The sequence below is a fragment of the Desmodus rotundus genome, chromosome X (assembly GCF_022682495.2).
Source record: "Desmodus rotundus isolate HL8 chromosome X, HLdesRot8A.1, whole genome shotgun sequence".
NCBI lineage: Eukaryota > Metazoa > Chordata > Mammalia > Chiroptera > Phyllostomidae > Desmodus > Desmodus rotundus.
Window position 1 is genome coordinate 29,828,587 of NC_071400.1, and position 16,250 is coordinate 29,844,836.

The following is a 16,250-nucleotide window of genomic DNA, read 5'->3' on the forward strand; positions in this document are numbered from 1 at the left end:
CTACAACCATTCTGGCTCTCTACTGACTAATCGTGAAAGCATCATTTATTATTTCTTTCAAAACATATTTAGGAACTAAGAATACAGAGACTACTGCTGAGCAACTCATAGACTAGTAGGGAAGACAGATATGTGAACAAATGTTTGCAATATAGCAATATAGTGCAATAAGTGTGGTGGGGAATCAGTGGATGTACTGGGGAAGTTGGCAACACTAATGACTGAAAGTCAGAGTGGCTGGTGTGCAGTCAGTATCAGGCAAGAGTTGATGTGGGAGCTGAGACTTAAAGGATAATTAGAGAGTTAGGAAACAAACCAAAAGGGGATGGAAGTGGTGAGGTTATTCCCAGGAGTTGTGAGATTTGAGTAGTTTATACAAGGGGGTAGGAGGTAAGAGCAGAGTTGTGGTCACACATCAAATCATAGAGGGCTCCTTGACCATAGAAATGCTTTTGGACTTGACCCTGTAAACAATTGGGAGCCATTGAAGGGTATAGCATGGAAGATGGATTTGAGTGCTTAGAGAGGAGGGAGCTAGGGGGTCACTGCAAGAGTTTAGGCCAAATAGAATGGAGCTTAGATTCAGCTGGTTTGGAGAAAATAGAAAGCAAGGAATACTTTCAAGAGCACATTAGAAAGTAGAATCGGCAGGAATGCATGAGCAAAAGATACAGAGCCCTGCCTGTGAGGTGTGTCAGCCAATGCCTGCCCATGCAGATTTCTCTACCAGGGGTTTCCAACCTGCAGTCCGCTGGCCGCGTGCAGCCCAGGATGTCTATGCAGGCACCCCAACACAAAAGCGTAGATTTACTTAAAACTTTATGAGATTTTTTTGTGATTATGTGTCGCAATGTATTTAATACGTGGCCCAAGACAACTCTTCTTGTTCCAGTGTGGCCCAGAGACGCCAAAAGTTTGGACACTCCAGCAAGACTCTCAATGCAGAAGTTCTGAGGGCTAGGAGAGAGAGAGGGGAAGGGAGGAATTGGCAGAAAGGGCCTGAATGAAGCTATATCCAGAGGGGCAGGTGGATGTAGTCTCTTCCTCACTCACACTCCCTACTCTCTGTATTGGTGGGGGCAGTTTCTCTGGGTTGAGGATTAAGACTGGACAGATAGACAGACTGGAGGCAGGGAGGAGAAGGGAGGAACTCAACATCAGCCCTTTACCCTCTTCACTAGCACCAGTCTCAGTTCATTAAAGTGTTTGGCAGAGGAAAGGAAACTTAAAGACTCAAATGAGGTTTGGGGATTATCTGGGAGGTTCAATTATTCATGTTATAATAATAACTAACACTTGTAAAGGACTTCCTTCCTAGCAGCAGTGATTGAGAGCTGGCTATAATTGTATTTGCTGAGCCCATCCTTCCAAAAATGATCAAAGGAATGTAAAATAGGTCCCGGGGGAATTTGGGTTCTTTTTGCCTTCTTTCCTCTTGTTTCTCCTTACTCTTCCCTCCGCTGCTGTGCCTTTCCCTGTCTTTTTCCCTCCTCCTTCCTCTGCCCTTCTTCTTGTTCCCCTCTCCTTTCTGGCTTCATGACCTCCTGGGGCAGGGGCTAGATCCTGGACAGAATGGGGCCTGAGATGTGAGAAGGAGAGGGGGGCCAACTGAGGAGCCTGAGAAGTGATTCCTTGCAGACACACCTTTCTCTTTGCAATTAGGTGTGTTTCTGACGAAGGTTTGAATAAACTAAATCCTACTTTAAATTCCATTTAGTTGAGCCTTTAGGAGAATTTTTTTGAAAATGGGTACTCAAGCCCAGTTTATCTCTCTGCCAATCTGAACTTCATAATGACTTTCTAGCTTTTTTAAAGCAAGTTATGCCAGGATTATCCTCAAGGATCTAAAGGAATTTCATGAGGAGCTGTGCTAAACTCTGGATTTCCTAAAGGCAGTGAACATGACTTCATTTTATCTATATCCCTAGGCCCCAGCACAGGACCAGGTATGAGTAAAGACATGGTGAAAAGAGAGTGATGTGGTTTTTTTTGTAAAGAAACAAAAAAAAGGAACATCCTTTTCACCAGGAAAATAAATTATGGGACTAGGTGACAACAGGCTTCACAGGGACATTGCTCTTAAAGATCTTGAAACCTGGAAATGGTTTTCACCTACCTGATGCCTGGTAACCAGCCCTGAGCAGCAGTCAAGACCCTTTGCAAAGTCTGTTGTGCTAAGATTCCAAGGGCAAGGCCACTAGAAAAGCATTTACTAAGCTTTTCATCAGGAAACTATCCCCAAGGCCACGAGACTTAAGAGGTGATGATCCTACAATGGAGGAAAAACTTTATCTTCACCCAAGGCTTTTTTCAGCCAGCTATGAGGAGACCTAAACTTCAGGCCTAAATATAGCTAGCCACAAGCACTCTAAAGCTCAGAGACTTTAATTTTGCCAAATGTGTATTTGTTTTCCTCACATAAAGCCCATTTTTAATCAATTGCCAGCTCCTCCAGTCCATTTCCTGGAAAGGAGGCCAAGAAAAAAAGTGGGAAAAACACATCAGGCAGACATTTGTACAGTGTTACGGAAACAGAGTTTCTACTGTCCCCTCAAACCCACAGATTTTCTCTGATGTCAGGGGCAGTGAGGTTTTAATACCAAGCACAGATTATTTCATTTAGCCTGTATAGGAAGGTGGCTTTCTCTAGGACACAGCTCCTCAACAGCAGCCTTTCAGAGTAATTTACTCAGCATTGGAGAGGTCAAGTCAATATCACTGGTTGTCAGTGTATAACCTAAAGGAAATGAAAGGAAATGGAGGTGCTTTGTGAACTGCTTCAGCTGGTAATAAAATGAAAGATGATAGGTTATTTTCATTCATTTTTTCCTCTGACAAACTTTTATTGTGCTCCTACTATGTGCCAGGGACTATTCTAGAAAAATACCTTTCAGTAAAACATAATTTTGTCCTTCAGGAACTCAATTTACCAGGGAGATTGTGGGAAGCGGGAGTGGTTAGACAGAATACATGCAGTGAGATAAATGCACAGAGTACTGCTTGTCCATCAAGAGTTGGCAAAAAGTTCTAGGTCCTTAGCATGCCCTTCTGCCTTATCCAGTATCAGTTGCCTCCTACTTGGTTAAATAGGGTCTGAAACACAGAAAGGTTATCTGTGCCTGTTTCTCCAGGCACACCAGCAAGTTCAGAACATAAGGATGAGAGCCCATATTGGGTAATCAATCCATGATCAATGCAATGATCAGTCTTTGAACTTGGTTATTCATTCACCAAGTATCTATTGATGACCTACAACATTTCTAACACTGTAAACAGTAAGGAAGACACAAATGTAAGTAAGAGATGACCCATGCCCTCCAGGTTACAATTTAGACAGATATATCATGTCCACCTTGGCCTTGGTTGTGGCTTCAGTACCCAGCACGGTACTCAGTACTGAGTAAACTCTCAATGAACATTGGATTAAATGAATAACTGAATTATTGACATATGCAAAGTGCCTAACTAGGGAAAACAGACTCTCTGAGGCTGTGGGAGCCCAGGGAAAAAGCTAATGAATGGGCACTGGAGTACTTGAAGAAGGCACTAGTGAAGTGAGTATGGAAGCTTTGAGTAGTGGGAGAGATTAGGATAGGCAGAGAACAGAAGGTGGTACCTTCCATGCACGGGGAGAAATCTGAGCACAGCTTTGGAACAAGCACCCTACGTGGCCAGTTTTGGGCTCTCAGAATTCCAGCCTAGCTAAACTGTGGATTCCACTTTGGAGTCAGATTATGGCAAGCTGAGGAATTTGGATCCATTTTCCTGAAGGTCATGGGGAGCCATGGAAGGGTTTTGATTAAATGAATGACTTAGTTTTTGTTTTTTGTTTTTTTTTTAATGTGTAGGAAGCTTAATCAGGCAGTGGTAGGATCTGGCAGGAGAGCCCTGCAGTCATGGAGGCCTGAGGGTAGGAGTGCTGAGAATGCAAAAGATGGAATTTCAGAGGAAGCTCTGCCCAGAGACTAAACCAAAGGGAATCATGAATCTCAAACAGAAACAAACCATATTAATATGCTAAATCCTGAACCAGATATAACTATTAATGTTCTTTTGCTTCATAGTTCAGTAAAAAATATTTCAATAGCTATTGAACCTGCTCAAACTGAAACCAAACATATATTCTCTATAATTATTGAATGTTTTAATTTTTTTAAAGATTTTATTTATTTATTTTTAGAAAGAGGAGAAGGGAAGGAGAGAGCGAGAGAAACATCAGTGTGTGGTTGCCTCTTGCATGCCCCATACTGGGGACCTGGCCGGCAACCCAGGCATGTGCCCTGACTGGGAATCAAACCGGTGACCCTTTGGTTTGCAGGCCAGCACTCAATCCACTGAGCCACACCAGCCAGAGCTATTGAATGTTTTTAAATGAACTACTGATATATCCTCATATTGTGGCCTGTGACTTTAAAGTGTTAATGCCTTTTAAGAACAAGATTCAAAACTTTGAATCATGTTGCCAGAGACTGGCTTTTAGAAAGGAAAAAGTATAGCTGCATGTTTTGGTGGGGGCTCTTATTATGTGCTGGAGTACTGCTTTCATGAATTTTCTAATTAAATTCCCAAGACCCAGAGGGGTTGAGAAAGTTGCTCAGGGTGAACTGCAAACAAGTGACAGAGCCAGGGTTCAAATGCAGTCCTACTCCAGAGTCTGCTATGCCATACTGCCTATCTATATGTACTGTCAGACTGCCCTCAGTGTCTTAGGAGATAGGCAAATATAATTTGGGGGCAGTCAGAAGCTGACTCTCAAGCCTCTCCTGGTTCCCTACAAGCCCACACTTTCTCTTACACACAGGCCTGCCCTTTCCAGTGGATAATCATTGTCCAGCTGTGCCTTTTTGAGCGTAAATAATCTCTGTGTCCTCCCTGTCCCCTTCCCCAGGACTGAGTACAATGCAAACTAACAGGAGACACTCATTGTATGCTACAGGTGGTCTCTTCAGCTATGTTCTGGAAAATAGTGAAATCCAATTAAAATTCTGATTAATTGAAACACCTTTAAAATTCCACTATGGGCCCTGGCTGGTGTAGCTCAGTGGATTGACCTCGGACCTGTGAACCAAAGGGTCATTCGATTCCCGGTCAGGGCACACACCTGGGTTTTGGGCCAGGTCCCCAGTAGTGGGTGCGTAAGACGCAACCACACATTGCTATTTCCATCTCTTTCTCCCTTTCTTCCCTTCTCTCTAAAAATAAATAAATAAAATCTTTTTTAAAAATTCCACTATGGAAGCTTAATATGTAAAACAGTGGTTCTCTAATAGAGCATGTTAACACAGATTCCTGAGCCTTACCCCCCAAAATTCTGCCAGATTCAGTAGGACTGGGGTTGGGCCTAAGAATCGGTTAACCAGCTCTTTCTCAAAGACACATACATATACACACAGACACCCATAAGGACGTACAAATAACGCACTGACACACATAAGGAGGCACACATAACACAAACACAGATGATTCTGATGCAGGTTGTCCTGTAATCATAATGATTTCAACTTCTTAGAGAAACACCAAATTTAAAGAATCCTAATATAAATTCATCTGTCAAGTTTAAAAGTCTTTTCTTGTGTGACTAATGCCTCCCTGATTCATTCTGCAGATTAACTTTTAATTTTTTTTTCTTTTTCATTTTCAGCGTTCTTATAGTAGGGTAGTCACATGTAATAACCATCTTGATGTCAGGGTGTTTGGTTGTGACTTTCATTTTAAGAATCACTGTGTTTTAGATTCATTATTGCTTCCAGTGGTCAAGTTGTAAATCAGTTTACAGCAGCCTGGATAACAAGAACTTTCATTTAATTCATTCACCAGGTATTTATATAGCACCGACTACATCTCAAGTACAGCAGTGAACAAAATGAACCAAGTCTCTGTCCTTATGGAGCTCACATTTGAGTTGGGGAGACAGACAATAAGAAGCAGACACATTCGTAAGGAATGAGTGCTACAGAGGAAATAAAGAAGGGAAAGGTCTTAGCTTGGGCTGCCATAACAAAATACCATAGACTGGGTAGCTTCAGGAACAGATATTTATTTTCTCACAATTCTGGAGGCTGGAAGTTGGAGATCAGGGCTCCAGCATGCTCATGTTCCAATAAGAGCTTTCTTCCTGGTTTGGAGATGGTAGCCTTTTCACTGTCTTCCTTCGCATGGCCTTTCCTCAGTGACTGTGTATGGAGATTTCTCTCTCTCTCCTTCTCTCTCTCTCCTTCTCTCTCTCTCTCTCTCTCTCTCTCTCTCAAGCCACCCATCCTATTGGTTAGGGCCCCACTTTTATGACCTCATTTAACCTTTATTACCTCCTATAAGCCCTTCTCCAAATACAATCATATTGGGAGTTAAGGCTTCAACGTATGAATTTTGGAGGGGTACAGTTCAGTCCATACCAAGTAATGTGATAGAGAATGACCGGACTGGAGGGGAGGAGGGTGTCTTTAAACAGAGTGGCCAGGGAAGACCTCTCTAAGGAGATGATAGTTTTTTTTTCCAGCAACTCAGCTTTAGTTCGTTATTGGGACATTGTTTTTTGTTTGTTTGCATTTTATTTTGTTTTGTTTTGTCTTGAGAAAGGAAGCACTGAAATCTTTGAAGCCTGAATTCAGATCTCAGCCTTACCTCTTATGACTTGAGCGAGTGTGTAGCCTCTCTGTGCTTCAGTCTCTTCCTTGGTAAAAAGGGAAAGGTGATAGAACCTTCCTCATAGAGTACTGTAAGGATTTACAGTGCTGTCTAATAGAACTCATGCAATGATGGAAATGTTCAGTAATCTGCTCTTTCCAGTACAGTAAGCAGCCACTAGTGTGGCCCTTACAAGTGTGGATATTGAGCACATAACATGTGGCTGATGAGACTGAAGAACTGAATTGTTAAAATTTTACTTAATGTTAGTTAATTTAAATTTATAGCCCTGGCTGATGTGGCTCAGTGGATTGAATGCCGCCCTGTGAACCAAAGGGTCACCAGTTTGATTCCCAGTCAGGGCACATGCCTGGGTTGTGGGCCAGGTCCCCAGTGCGGGGTACACAAGAGGCAACTACACATTGGTGTTTCTCTCACTCTTTTTCTCCCTCCTTCCCCCTCTGTAAAAATAAATAAATAAAAAATAAAAAAAATTATATAGCCACATCTGACTAGTAACCGCCATATTAGCACAGGTTTAATGAAGTCACATATATACACTGTGCCTGGCCCATTGCAAGTGTCAATAAATGTCATCTAGGATTAGTGTTAGTGATGGTAACAAGTGTTTCTCTGGCAGGTAGTATTTTTTTTACAAGCAGCCATCACACTTAGATTTATTATAGTGTCTTGCTCCCCATGTGCATTCATGGCTATGATGCCCCTTACCATATCTGTATGTTAGCCAATGCCCTAAGAGCCAGCTTGCACCCTGGGACTGACTGAAGTGTGTTTATCCCTGTCCAGCCGGGTGGAAATCACTGGTGGGTACTATGAATACATCGATGTCAGCAGTTGCCAGGACATCATCCACCTCTACCACCTGCTCTGGTCTGCCACCATTCTCAACATCGTCGGCCTGTTCCTGGGCATCATCACTGCCGCTGTTCTTGGAGGCTTTAAGGACATGGTAAGGAAGGGTCTTCCCATTCCTCGCAGGCCCCTATTGGAGGCGAGGGCCAGGCTGGGTGGTTAGGAGCATGGGGACCCATGTTTTGAAGGGAAGAATCAGAAGCAATTGCTTCAAGAATGTAACTAACTGCCTTCAAACATCTCAAGTTGAAGGAGCCAGGTAATGCTGTCTGTCTGCAAATATTTCCTGTTAACATCAGTTGCCTATGTTCTTGAGGCACATTCTGGGAGTGGGGGTGGGAGGGAGGGTGTTCTCATCTCTCTGATTCATGCCAATTATGTAAACATAGCCTTTTCAAACTCTCCCCTCCCCAGGCCCCCACACACAGACTTTTAGCAGAAACCTTTTTGGGTAGTTTTTCCCCTAACAGACTTGGGGAGAGATGGAAGGAAAGAGGTTTTTTAGCTACAGGTAAGATTAATGCTAGTTTCCCCCTCTCAGGAATTTCATCCTGGAGTTTCTCCAGAAAGTGCATCTGGACTCTTACGCCACCCCCTGCATTCGGAGAACCAGCCCTAGCCTAAGCTGCTTGCTAGGTCTTGTCCTCAACCTCAACTTCAACCGCAATCTCAGCCTCCCCACATTCCCTATCCTCCTTTTCAATTCTTTTCTATCTTTCCATGTGTGTCTGCAAAGGCATAGCAGGACTCACCACCCAGTAGATGCTTCATAATAGTGAGCTCTTTTCTTCTTTTGTTTTTAAAGCATTTCTAAGCATTTATTTGCTTGTTTAATAAACTTTGATGTCTGCCCTGGCCAGGTAGCTCAGTCGGTTAGAGTGTCATCACAATACACCAAGGTTGTAGGTTTGATCCCCTGTCAGGACACAAACAAGAATTAACCAATGAATGCATAAATAAGTGGAACAACAAATCAATACCTCTCTCTCTCTCTCTAAAATCAATTAAAAAATGAAAAATAAAAAATAAACCTTGATCTCAAATTATAAAGATAATAGACTTAGAGCTATGATTAGCCTCCTGGCTTCCTCTTAGAACAGAATCACTTGTGGTGCTTAAAAAACCTAGATTCCTGGACCCCTCCTCCTGAGATTCTGATTTAATTGATCTAAATTGAAGCCCAGGAGATTGTGATCTGCAGCCAGGGTTGCAAACCACTGCTTTGTAAGAATGTCCCTCATGTGTTTAGGGAATTATTTTGTCCCTAAAAAGGGCTTTCCTTGGATCCTAGAAATGAGGCAGATAGCCCCTTGGCCATAGGTGGCAAACACAAGGCCCTTGGGCCAAATCTTCCACCTTGTTCTACCTGGTGGCAACACCAAGCTCTCGCTTAACTGTTAAGGAGTAGTTACATTTATACAGTCCTAAATTACATTGGGGCCTTTGAAGGCAACCACGAGGCTGATGTGGCCCCCGGTGAAAATGAGTTTGACACCCCTACCTAGGCCCTTGGCTATTTCTGTCCCATTTTGGGGTTCCTGAGGAATGGGAACCTAAAAGGCAGTTGGTATTTGACTCTGGACTGTCAAAAGGATAGGTAATGGAAAATGAAAGGTGGGCTAAAGAAAAACTGCAGTTTGGGGCAGCAAGTCTCTGGCAGAACCGGGCTGACTGGAAGTACTGAGTGTTCCTGCTGGTGACCCTAAGTCAAGAGAAATTCTTTCCTGCTCATGCCCAGCCTGTCTGTCTGTCTCTCTTTGTCTCTTTTTCTCTCCCTCTTTTCATATGCGTACTTCTCATTCCCATGCCCTTCCTCCCACTCAGGAAAGCCCAAGCACAGAGGAGTAGGCCAAGCGTCAACAAGGTGGGGCCCTTGAGGAGAAGGAGGAGGGAGAAGGATTTCCTGTTTGGGCCTGAGGGAGCTTTTGGTGAGAAAGCGGAAAAGCTGTTTCTGGGTTGGGGCTTCTTTGGAGAAAAGAATGCCCTTTGTTCTTGGAGACTTCCCCCAGGGTGCAAGTGAAAGCTGAATCTGAGACAGGCCTGCTGGCTGGCCAGCAGAGAAGCTCCTGGGTTGGTGAGTTGAGGAGATGGGACATCAGGACAGGTGTGAAGAGTTCTCTGAATCATTCCTAGAACTTTCAGAAGTGGTAGCAGAGCTACCCTGAGGCACAAATGGAGTGGGTGATAGCTACTTGGTAGGTTCAGTGGGGTTCTGCCAAGGACCCTTGTCGAGATTCAGTGGACCATTGATGTCTAGGCTTATTTCTGGACTCATAATTTCACTGTGACCTTTCCTCTCTAAGGGGGATAGGGGTTTTTTGACAGTCTGTCCTCATAGGTGGCAGTAATGGCCCTTTACTCTGTACAAAATGCTTTTGCACAATTACTTTCTCCACTCCTTACCACTGCTAGTAGCTTATGAGGTGAGTGTTACTGCCCCATTTCACAGATGAGGAAAAGGCCAACACAGTTCAAGTGACTTGCCCAGAGCTAAACAGCAGAGCTGGGACTGAAGCCCAGTTTCTCAGATGCCAGAGCCTTTGCTCTTTCTACTCCATCCCAGCTCCTCCTAACTAGGATTTGGTTAGCCTTTTCTGGTTCTACAAGTGTTTTCACAGACATTACCTCCTTTGTTTAGCTGCTTTAATTAAAAAAAAAAAGTTAAAGCAAGCTGTTTCCAACTGTTGAGCTTCTTTAACAGTAAAGGAGGAGGGCAAGAAAAGTTCTGATGATTATCAAATGCCAACCAAGCCTGGGACCTCAGGTAAGGACCAGTGGGGAAAATGAAAGATGAAAGCAAAGATCAGGGGGGCAAGATATTTGATTCATGAGGTGAGAGAACACTAGTAGTAGGAGTATAAGATGGGGGCACCATGGAGGAACTACTTAGCTCACTTTATTAAAATTAGTCCTGGCTGCTGTGGTTCAGTGGATTGGGTGCCTGCCTGTGAACCAAAGGGTTACCAGTTTGATTCCCAGTCAGGGCACATGCCTGGGTTGTGGTCCAGGTCCCCAGTAGGGAGCATGCAAGAGGCAACCACACATTGATGTTTCTCTCCCTCTCTCTCTCCCTTCCAGTCTCTCTAAAAATAAAATAAATAAAATCTTTACAAAAGTTAAAAAATAAAATGAGACATGGTGTATAAAATCCTGGAACATCAATTAAGTGAACCTAAATAAAATCCTCAGCCTTGGTTCAAATGTGGTTGGTGACTGGTGGTGTACCTCCCTCTAAGTGGGATGCCCTGGGGTCTGCAGAGAGACTCAAGGGCGCTAGCTGATGAAAGCCATTCTCTAGGGAGTGAGGATAGGAGCCAAAGGCTACAAGCTGGCAGCCCTCAGCTAGGAGCCACCATTTCCAGAGTTGTGGGACCCTGAAAGGAAAAAGAATGTCTTCATTCCCTGACCAGGGGTGCTTGGTAAAAAGGATCTTAAAGAAAATGTTTGATGAAGTATTTGTTGACCAAAGCTATAAGGATTAGAGATGAATCTTTCCAAAGTGATTAAATCTTGTCATTTTCTCCTAACTGCTGTCTCTGGTTTGGAGTAAAGTGGAGAGGAATAAAAGTGGCATTCTTTCCAAAGTCCACAATCATTGTTTCAAAACAGACTCAGTTTTGTCCAGACAAGATTGCTTTCACCGTATCCTGTGCTATCTAGTAACCTTTGTTTCACTGGAGCTCAGAATGCTACTGATCAGTAATGGGGGTCTCGTTGCCTAAACACGAGAATTTTAACAGAAACACACACACATTCCTGTATGCACACACAAATAGAGGCAGTGCCCAAATTTATTGTAAAATCAGAATTATCGATTTTAAAATATAACCAGGGCATTTATTTGGGGCCATCTCTTTTGCTCCTTCCCTGCCCAGATCTTTACTTCACCTCCCTTTGATACCTCATCTTATCTTGCTGCCCTGTCTATTTTTTCTGTATCCTCTACTCTTGATTCTCTTCTCTCTGTGGCTTTTCAGTGCTCATTCAATCTTCCTCTAATGTTTCTTCTGTTTCTTTCTCTGTAATAGTCAAAGATTTCAAAAGATTTCAAAGATTTTCCTGGCCCCCGCCCCCCACCCCGGCCTTGCTGACCCCCCACACACAAACTTATACATAGAGTTTACATTGTATGATGTTTCTCTATGGTTAGGCTTAATTTATTTGCATAGAAGATATGGTTTATTTGGTTTCATTTTGAAGAGCTGGAAGGTGTGTATTTATTTATTTAGTTATTGATGGATATTATTGAGATTTCATTGGTGACATTTCACTTTTAGGAAAAGAAATCTATAAAAACAAAGTAATAAGAATAATAAAGCCCTAAACCCAGAAATACTCTAATTGGCTAGCAAGTTATAAAAATACTATTTATCTTCTTATCTCTTTAACTCAATACAAATAATTCATGCATTATTTGTTTAATTAATGAATTACTACAGCAGGAATCAAAATTGGCCATATGTTAGCTATTCAACTGGGAAAGAGATTTGGAAGTAATTTGTTGTTGTTCTGAGAAAGTACACAATGAACCACTGATCCATTATTATGTATTAGATAAACCATGCTATTGCACCCAAAGTATTAACAACCAAGTATAAGAATGTTTTCTGATAAACATAGATAATGACTAACCAATCCATCTTGGTTAGTCATCTCTCTTTTTATTATGGAGGGTGTGTTTTTAATTGACAGAAGACCTAGAGAACATGATTTCTGGAACTTCCTCAGGGATGAAATCTCTTCTTAGAATTCTGGTGGAGAGGTAAGGGCATTTCTGAGCACTCTTCCTCTGTAATGCGAACCTACCCTTGGAATGGCCAATATCTCTGCTCTCTCCCACACATGAGAGAGGCTGACAAACATTTCTCTGGTTGTCTATGGGATGCATCATAATGACTAAGACTTGTAGTTCTTCAAACCTACTAGAAATGTAAACAGTAACCCACTCCAAGGAAGAGAGCAACAGAACTGTGTTGAAACTTGCTGTAAAGGAGTTTCCCCTGCCAACACCCTGACACGGTTGCCTATGCCAGTGCCAAAGCCTGCCCACACATTTTTATCACTTGAGAGGAAGCTTCTGCTCTCTGTTAACATAGAGTAGATGTGTACCAGAAATAAGACACATTGATTTTGTAAACAGCTCTAATTACCCACACAAATGGAGGAAGTGTCAATGACATGGAAAATAGAAAAAAAATATTTGCCCCACACCTTGACCCATGTGGCACTGAAAAGATACAAATCACAGTCTTTTGGGGAACTGATGAGCAGTGGTGACTTCTTTTAGCAATACTTTGGTCCTGTTGGGAGCAGGACTCCCATCCTGGACAAGATTAGCTTAAACCCTTGAAGGGCTACACATTCCACCCAGATCTTCTCTGTTATAAAAATGGTATTCATTTCTTTTTGCATTGTTTTGTTTGCAGAAAAAGAATAATATATTCTGCTTGGTCTTTCATGGTTTCTTTTCACTACTAGGGTTTTGCCTCCAGCCTGCAGGGCTCATGATAAATAAATACACTTCATGTCTACATGAGAGTTCCTTCACAAAGTTGGAGTTTACCAGAATCCTCACAACTTTTACAAACCCTTTGTGATTCATCACATTTTTGTCACAGCAAGAGCAGTAGCCTATTCAGCCTTGTATATTGTGTATTTGACATTGCGTATTCTGGGTCTTCTTCTTGTTGTTTTAGAATATCACATATATAAATAATTTTAAATTTTCTATAGGTTTAAATTTTTGTAAAGATTTTATTTATTTATTTTTAGGGAGAGGGGAAGGGAGAGAGAAAGAGAGGGACAGAAACTTGGATGTGTGATTGCCTCAACTGGGGACCTGGCCCGAAACCCAAGCACATGTCCTAGACAGGGAATCAAACTGGTGATCCCCTGGTTTGCAGGCTGGCAGTCAATCCACTGAGCCACACCAGCCAGGGCTAGGTTTGAATTTTTTTTTAATAAGTTGGGGGAAATGACATGAGTAATACCTATTAGTTGTGGAAACTTTGGCTGTATAACAGAAAGTGAAGAGTCTCAATTTACCTCCTAATACTACTCCCCGCCCCAGAGATAACCATAGTTAATAGTGTTGTGAATGTTTCCAGATTAATTTCTTTATATTTAAAAACATACCATACTCATATAGTTGCTTAGGTCTTCATTTTTACATAAATTGGGATCATACTATATTAATATAACATGGTAGCTTCCTTTTTATTTTTTTTATGTTTTTGATTTTGGAAAGAATTTATTCTGAATCAATCCATTGTGTATCTCCCAGATGTTTTCATGTTTCCAGGTAGTGATTTGTTAGATGTGGTGGCTTCCTTTTAAAAAAAAAAATTTAGAGCAGTTTTAGGTTTACAACCAAATTGACAGGAAGAATCAGAGATTTCCTATATATCCCCTTTTCATACAAGCATAGCCTCCCCCATTATCAACATTCCCCACCAGACTGGTACATTTGTTACCACGGGTGAACGTACACTGACACATCATAATCACCTGAAGTTCATAGTTTACCATATGGTTTACTGTTGGATTTGCACATTCTAGGATTTGGGTAAATGTACAATGACAGATCCATCATTATAAAATCACGTAGAGTATTTTTAGTTCCCTAAAAATCCTCTATGCTCCACCTACTAATCCCTTCTTCCAACCTCAATCCTGAGCAACCACTGATCTTTGTTTCCATAGTTTTGCTGGTGACTTGTTTTTGTTTTTTATTTAACAAAATATCCTGGACAACATTTTCTGTCACTAAATTGTTTATCAATAGCTGCATGGATATACCTTGGTTTATTTAACCATCTTCCTAGTGATGAACATTAATGTTGTTTTCTAATGTGTGGTTTTCTCCAGAATCCAACTCTCCCAGCGCTGAACTGTTCTGTTGAGAATGCTCATCCAACTGTTTCTTACTATGCTCGTCCTCAAGTGGCATCCTACAATACTTACTACCATAGCCCTCCTCACCTGCCACCATATTCTGCTTATGACTTTCAGGTATGTTTTGAAAAAAAAAAAAGAACTATCCATTACCCTTGCTCTCACTCATGCTCTCTTGTTCTCTCTTTAATCATGGAACCTCCCCAAGATGTATGAGGTAGCCAGGCACTCTATCCCTGATGGCTTTTTAGCAGCCTGTGTGTACCACTGACTAGCATAAGGACTGTGTAGGCATGCAAAGACAGGATGAATGGGAAGGGTGAGAATGACACAAGAAGAAACAGAGAGATGGAAGAATAGGGGAGAGAAAAAATAGGATCAAGGTGTCTCAAATTGCCTTGACCTACACCAAGGAGAAGATGGTAGTATCATTAGTACTTTACCATAGACCCTTGTCCAACAGTGGTTTTTTCCATTTCTCTGCCACAGTGTGAGGCCTAGTCCTGCTCCTTAGCATAAGGACATTCTGAGCCACGCAAGGGTTTTAATCAAATCTGTAACAATCCTTTCTTTTTCTGCAGACTTCCTAACTAGGACTACACAGAAAAAATATTTTTATAACACCTCCTTCGTATTTGTTGCCCTATTACCAAATAGGTTAGGAATAGTGTTACCAAATTTGCACTTTCCCCAAACTAAGCACAGAAAAACAGAACCAAAAAAGGCACTTATTTAAAATGGATTCATTGTGTGCAAAGAACTTAACTAGACCCTTTGGGAAAACAAATAAAGTGGTCCTTTAGACATTTTCAGTGATGGTAAACCTTGACCACAGAAAAGTGGAATTACACTAAAATCTGGTTAATTCAAACTTTGGGAACCAAAGGCAACATCTTTGAAGGAATGGAGGCTCATAATGAATTTACTTCTATTGACTAAGAGGCCATAAATGCTCCAAGGGGACATAAAACTATGAGTGTTTAGGGGTACTTCCAGTTAAATAGCCAGTTTACAAATTCAAAGCCCTTGGGCTACATAATTTCAGTTTCAGATTAACAAAATAATTGAAAGTGGAAAAGCCCACTTAGTTGAACCAAGCATTATTTTTCTTTGATTTAGATACTGCTTGGGGAGGTCTAGGACTCTGCAATAGTAATACAGTTGACCCTTGAACAATACAGGTTTGAACTGTGCAGGTCCAATTACACATGTATTTTTTTTCAAGAAATACACAGTTGGCCCTCTGTATCCCAGGATTTTGCATCTACAAATTCAATCAATCACAGATGGAAAACAGTATTTTCTATCTGCCATTGAGAATTTGCAAATGTGAAGGGGCAACTATATGCATTGTCCTATGGCATTTTATATAAGGGTTTGAGCATCCAAGGACTTTGGTATTCGTGAGGGGTCCTGGAACCAATCCCCAATGGATATCAAGGGACACCTGTACATATAGTGTGAACATGGACTTGCTCGCTGTTATAAAATACAATACTAGAACAAGAAGGTGTCCATTAAAGCTTGGAACATATAATGTTAGAACTTGTTTTAAAACTTACTTATTCACAGGTAAACAATTTAGGGAACTTGTTACCCAAATAGATGATGTAAACTGGAAAACACAAATATATTCAAAAAGTGCATAGATAATTTCATTGGTAAGACAGGCAGAAGAGGAATCCTTTAATAGAATGCAAGAATGTTGTAGCTAACACAAGGAGGGTCACCATTCTCTTGGGGCCCCTATAACAAAAAGTCATCCTAAGATACAGGGGCAACACATGGGTTTAGCCGAAGAGGCCCCCTCCATTTTTTTACATCAAAGTAAACTATATAGATTATATTGATTTTAGGAA

The 16,250-nt window shown here is 41.6% G+C and overlaps 1 protein-coding gene across 2 annotated transcripts in view; it reads left to right on the forward strand.

Annotated features, from left to right (window-relative positions):
* The window catches only part of TMEM255A (transmembrane protein 255A), a 49,763-nt gene that overhangs the window by 26,094 nt on the left and 7,419 nt on the right, over nt 1-16,250 (forward strand). For both annotated transcript variants that reach the window (XM_024566773.4, XM_024566771.4), the window contains 2 exons: nt 7,432-7,594; nt 14,365-14,508. In XM_024566773.4, coding sequence (XP_024422541.1) covers nt 7,432-7,594; nt 14,365-14,508 — 307 coding nt within the window. The remainder of the gene's footprint in view (nt 1-7,431; nt 7,595-14,364; nt 14,509-16,250) is intronic.